The following is a 6458-nucleotide window of genomic DNA, read 5'->3' on the forward strand; positions in this document are numbered from 1 at the left end:
TTTTTTTGGTCAACAATACAAATACATCATAAATAATTATTTGGACTATATAAAAAAGATATACCTATTCTTATGAAAAAGAAAATAAAAGGTATACTTGGGTTAGACGCTATCATGATAATAACAAATTTGAAGTCAAATTTAATTTAATAGACTAAATAAGATAAGAACATAATAAAAGAAAATGATAAAAAAAATAGAAAAGATATCTGATTACATAACAAAGATAATTTTCTTAACAATTATGAAATATTTTAGCCAACAATAAATGATAATTATTTATATTTATATATAATAAAAACAAAATAAAATTCTAAAATATATTCACCAAAATTTTCAATCTTCAAATGAAAATAGTGGATCATCTCTCTCTCCGAAATCCCGCGCTTCTCTCGTTCTCGCTGTGGCTCTTCACAATCGTAGCACCGACTTTTCTTCTCTGCGATCCAAATCTAAGCCATTACAACTTCAACACTCACTCGTTCTTTTAGGTATTATTCTCCACCATTCATGCATTGTTGTTGATTATTATTATTATTATTATTATTGTTTGAAATGTGATTTTTTTTTACTCATGGTTTTTCATTTTCGATTTTTGTTGAAGTGATTATATATTAATCTGTTTTTGCTATGTTTGTATCGTAGGGTTAGGGTCTTATGTGTGTTTTTTCTCGCTTGCATGCAATGTTCATCAACTTTTCTGCTTTGTTGTTTTTCCTTTGAAAATTCTTTCAAAAACTTGATTTTTCTTTTTTTTTTGCGTGTGTGCTAGTGCTAGGTTTTGTTCATGTTGTTTTCGTGAATTGGTTTGTTTTATGATAGATTAGGTTTTATTTTTTACTTAACCATAGTTTTTTGTGAAATAATAGTTATGCTGAAAGGTGGAATGCAAGGAGAAAATTTTAGATATAAACCATGTTGATTGATTGATGATTTAGTTGTCTAGAAATAATGTATTGAACTGAATTTTTTGTTTAAAATCGATCCACGATCCACGGCATGAAGGTTTTTTATGCCTTTGATAACGCGATTATGGCTACATTATGTGGATTGGAGTGCAATTTTTTATGACATGGATTGACACAACCGTGAATGCGGTTTAGGATGTTGGTTATTAGTATAGGTAGTTTGTTTTTGTTTAATAACAATTGCGGTGATGGTGAAAGTTAAAACTGTGATTTTCTTCTTTTATGAGTGGGCCACTTGTTTGAAATTATTTTGGGATTTGAGGTTGTTGAATTCTGGTGTTTGAGATGCAATCGGGAGATGGGGGTAGTAGTACCCCTAAGACGGAATTGGAAGGTGAGGCTTTGAACACAAAGATGAAGAAGAGTGGAAATCTAAGCGGCAAAGATATGATCTTCAGAGCTGATAAAATTGATTTGAAAGCTTTGGATGCTGAGCTCGAAAGGCACATGAGCAGGGCTTATTCCAGAAGTGCCGAGGCAAGGAGGCCTAGAGAAGAGTGGGAGGTTGATTTGGCCAAATTGGATTTACGATATGTTGTTGCGAATGGAGCTTATGGCACTGTCTACAAGGGAACTTATGACAACCAAGCTGTTGCAGGTATGTGTACTTAATGTTTTGCATTCTTATTATGCTTGCTTGTCTTTGTTTAAAGCAGGATTGTTAAATAGCAGCTATATCGGAGTTATACTACTATAGTGTAGCGGAATTTGACAAACCGTTCCGTAATACGCTATTTAATACAAAATATTATCAAATAGCGGGCTAGAGTGGGGAGTTGTAGCACTATTCCTTAACGAAATTTTAAAAATATGTCTTTTTCCGTTATCTGCGATTGACAACATTATTTTAAAAATAACAGAAAATAAAATATGTCAACTTAGTTAGATAGTAGAGGATATTGTACTTTCTCAAGGTTTGTTCTTTCAGCCTCGATTTTAGGTTTTGAAATGTGGCTGTTGTTGCGGTTCTGTTAAAATCGTTGATACTGCATGTAACGACAAATAAATGACGGACAAATTCGGTTGGTGCAACCATAATTGCAGTAAAGGACTAAATAATCTTTATGTGTACTTTATGTTTTGCATTCTTATTCTAGTTGGTTGTCTTTGTTTAAAGCAGTGTTGTTAAATAGCTGCTATAGCGGAGTTATATTGCTATAGTGTGTGGTGTTTGGACAAACCGTTTTTATTCCGCAATACGCTATTTAATACAAAATATTATCAAATGGTGGCTATAGCTGAATTTTAAAAATCTGTCTTTTTTCGCTATCCGCGATTAACAACATTATTTTAAAAGTGACAGAAAATAAATATGTCAATGTAGATAGATAGTAGAAGTTATTGTACTCACTCAAGGTTTGTTCTTTCAGCCTTGAATCTAGGTTTTGAAATGTGGCCGTTCTTGCGGTTCTGTTAAAATCGTTGATACTGCATATAACGACAAATACAGTTGGTGCAACCATAATTGCAGTGTCAAAGAACTACTAAATCTTTTATACTGCGGCTTTCTGCCGCAATTTAAAGCTACAATACGAACATTTTTACCTTATTCAGTTACACTGTTCCCATAAAATAACTGCTCAAGTCATTAGCATTGGTCTCAATTTTGTGTAGAAATTGTCATGTTGAATTTTCTAGTGAAAGTGTTGGACTGTGGTGAGATGGTTTGCCACTATCGCTGAAACTGTTGCTTTATGAGCATCATTTTGACTGGAGGTTACTCTCTGGGAAAAACTTGATCATTCAGTTCAGATGTCACAAAAGTACAAATTTTAACAATCCACAATTTTCCGTGGTTGACTAGATTGTTTTAAAAATATAACAGAAATTAAATTATGCTATTCAATGTAGTTAAATAGTTGAAGGGATTATATTCTCTCAAGGTTTGTTCTTTCAGCCTCAAATCTAGATTTTGAATTGTGGCTGTTGTCGTGCTTTTGGTATAAAATCTTTGATATTGCATATGACAGATAAATGTGGATGATGTGATCATAATTGCGGTATGGTAGACCTACATAATCTTTATATTGCATTTGTCGGCCGCAATTTAAATCTGCATTACAAATTTTATTGCCTTATTCAGTTATGCTGTTCCCATATAATTAATGCTAAAGTCATAGTCATAGCCTTGATTTTTTTGTTTAGAAATTCTCACTGAATTGTCATGTTCAATTTTCTAGTGAAAGTGTTAGACTGGGGCGAGGATGGTGTTGCCAGTGTGAATGAAATTGCTGCTTTACGAGCAGCATTCCGGCAGGAGGTCACTGTTTGGCAAAAACTTAATCATTCAAATGTCACAAAAGTACTTAATATCCTTCACATTGTTATATTTAAATTCATCATTACTACTTTGCAAATTCTGCATTCTTATTTTTCTCCTTCTTTCCTATACGAGGTCGAACAATAGGCATTTTATTTTTTAAAATCGTTAATGTGTAATTGTTCATATCATTCTTCCAACAGTTTGTTGGAGCTTCTATGGGCACTTCAAATCTTAAGATTCCTTCAGACGCTGGTGGTCAAAATCCCCTTCCTTCCAAGGCGTGTTGCGTTATTGTTGAGTTTGTTCATGGTGGGACATTAAAACAATTCTTGATGAAAAATAGGCGGAAGAAACTTCCATTTAAGATTGTGGTTCAGTTGGCTTTGGATCTCGCTAGAGGGTGAGTCTCATTGTACTTACCTTTTACAATTGTTGGTATATAATTGTATTATTCCTCTCTCAAACACATGTTTTTTCATATTGCAGTCTTAGTTATCTACATTCGAAGAAAATTGTTCACCGTGATGTAAAAACTGATAATATGTTGTTGGATGAAAATCAAAAATTGAAAATAGCTGATTTCGGAGTTGCTCGGGTTGAAGCGGTAAATCCAAGTGAAATGACGGGTGAAACTGGAACCGTTGGATACATGGCGCCGGAGGTACTAATCGTTCTTTGTAATATGCTCTCGATATCATGTAGTTAAATGTGATAGCTGCTTATGGAAGTAGAAATCCGAACTCTATTTCAATAATTTTCTTCAATCTCAGCCTTAAACTATGTGTAGGTTATAAATGGTAAGCCATACAACAGAAGCTGCGATGTCTACAGCTTTGGCATTTGCTTGTGGGAAATTTATTGCTGTGACATGCCTTATCAAAACCTGAGCTTTGCTGACGCGTCGTCTGCCGTTGCTAATAAGGTCAGTTCATACAATGAACCATGAAGTCTTTCTATCTACCATCATATTCTTTTCCTATGAGCATTTTTGAAATTTTCATGATCTTGTTTCTACATGGCATGATTTAGTCATATATTCATTCCTATATATATATCACATAGTAAACTTTTTCAGCTGTCATTACACGACGATAAACATTTTAACTAATTTGAACTACATTTACATTTAATTCATAAGTATGCTCCCTATCACGCTGCCATAAACATTTTCTCTAGAAATACTTTATTCTGTTTTATACATCATTCTACACTTCCATCTATAACCAGATTTGCTTCCATTCTTGCTCAGAATTTACGACCAGATATTCCTCGATGTTGTCCAAGTGAGTTAGCAACTATAATGAAAACATGCTGGGATAAACATCCAGAAAAGCGTCCACAAATGCAAGAGGTGGTGAGAATGCTGGAAGCACTTGACACAAGCAAAGGAGGTGGAATGGTACCATATGATCAGAGACCATCTTGTTTTTGCTTTAGACGTTTTCGTGGTCCATAATTATTCATACTCGATTTTTGATGAGTATTATTATGTACATTACTAGTAGTTACTGTCGACTATGTAAACCTGGGAGATATGTTGCAGCTTTCAACTGTCATTTGCTGGCTTGTCAATTTACTGCTGAATTATATACTTTTTAATAAAAATGAATCGGATATTGAACTAGTATTGAGTTGCTGGTATTGTGAGTTATTGGTTTATTGGAGACTCAATGTGGCCTCTATGGGTTCATGACTCATGAGCACTACTGTCTCTGGTTTTATGTTGGATAGATTGGGTTTGTTATGAAACAATCTATCAATTTTAGATATATAGAGAACTTGCAAATCAACTAAAGAAAAGGAACCATTGTTTTTCTAAATGGTGTTATATATTTTTGTTTTAAAAAAATTTATAAATTTATTTAAGGAAGCTTCAAATAAAAAGATTGATTTAAATATTTTTTTGAAAATGTTAGTTTAGATACTTTTGAGATGCATCTTTTTTAAAAAATTAAAAGATTTAAAAAACACAAAATCTATTCCTTTTAAAAGTAAAACAAACGGGTGTTGTAAAGTATGTTGTAAAGTGAGAAAATAGAGGGAGGGTATGCATATTCTATATAACTTTAATGGATAAAAAGGTTTTTTCACCCATGTTCAATAGGAGTTTCTGTTTATCTCTGGAATTTTATTTTTAAAAAGTCCTCTTTATAATTTATGATTATTTTGTTTTAGAAAATTGTGATATTTTACTGTGCAAATATCCTGATACACTGTTGGTATTTTTTCAATATGATTTTTTAATTTTTTTTATACACATGACATTATTATTATTATTATTATTATTATTATTATTATTATTATTATTATTATTATATTGAAATATGTTTAAAAGGATTAAGAGACTGGTTGAGAGAATTTTCAGAACCTTGGTCTTCAGAACCTTCGTCTTCAGACTCTTGACATAGTTTCTTAGAATCTGGTCTTCAAAGTCTTCAGATCTTGTTCTTTAGAGTCTTCAGAACTTGAAAGCGCGGAATCTTGAAGGCTTGACACACCTTTAGAGGCTCTTCTATCAGAGTCACAGTCAGAAGCTTTGGCACAAACGTTCATCAGAACCGTTGTCTAAGAGCATTCTAGTAATTGACATCATCTTGTAAAGTATGTTTGTATCTCTTCAGAATCAGAGTGTCTTGAGTTCAAAATCTGATGACGTCACACGTCAATTCTTCAGAGTCAGAATATGTTAGCAAAAACTAAACACTAGACAAAACCATTATGGTACAACATTATTCTCTAAGAAACAATGCATTGTTATCATCAAAACTAAGTGGCAGATGTAGGATCAAATCTTGTTCTTACATCAATTGTGGTTTTGGCCTCCATAAATCTGCTGTGTGGAAAGAACCTATCAATAAAATTTTCCTTAAGCACATTCCAATCTATCATAGTCTGAGTTGGTTGGTCAAGGCACTATTCTTTTGCTTTTCCGATCAATGAATGAAGGAATAATCTCTTGAACACTTGTTCTTCTTCTGCTTCAGGAGCTCCAATTGTACCATAAATCTCATAAAACTTGGTAAGGTGAGTATAAGGATCTTCATGGGCAAGCCCAATAAAAGGATTTACATATAATATCTGAAGCAAACTAGTTTTCATCTTTGAGTTCCTTGCATTTTGTGCAGGTCTAGCAAAATGAGCATTCCTTGGGCTGTTTTGACTAAGCCCTCGAACAATTTCTGGTTCAGCTATGACTTCTTCAATTTTAGGAGTTGTTGAAGAAGTAG

The 6458-nt window shown here is 33.1% G+C and overlaps 1 protein-coding gene across 3 annotated transcripts; it reads left to right on the forward strand.

Moving 5' to 3' along the window:
- Positions 1 to 328: 328 nt before the first annotated feature.
- LOC127097526 (serine/threonine-protein kinase STY13) lies at positions 329 to 4858 on the forward strand. 3 transcript variants are annotated; one of them, XM_051036027.1, is made up of 7 exons: positions 329 to 491; positions 1196 to 1566; positions 3149 to 3270; positions 3432 to 3631; positions 3718 to 3892; positions 4019 to 4153; positions 4481 to 4858. In XM_051036027.1, exons 2-7 carry the CDS (start codon positions 1254 to 1256, stop codon positions 4685 to 4687), a joined length of 1152 nt encoding a protein of 383 aa, XP_050891984.1. In that variant the 5' UTR covers positions 329 to 491; positions 1196 to 1253; the 3' UTR covers positions 4688 to 4858. The 3 variants fall into 3 exon arrangements, with proteins under 3 accessions (XP_050891984.1, XP_050891982.1, XP_050891983.1); XM_051036025.1 differs by having other exon boundaries at positions 1231 to 1566; XM_051036026.1 differs by having other exon boundaries at positions 1254 to 1566.
- Positions 4859 to 6458: the final 1600 nt, after the last annotated feature.

This window comes from Lathyrus oleraceus, chromosome 6 (genome assembly GCF_024323335.1).
Source record: "Lathyrus oleraceus cultivar Zhongwan6 chromosome 6, CAAS_Psat_ZW6_1.0, whole genome shotgun sequence".
Lineage (NCBI taxonomy): Eukaryota > Viridiplantae > Streptophyta > Magnoliopsida > Fabales > Fabaceae > Lathyrus > Lathyrus oleraceus.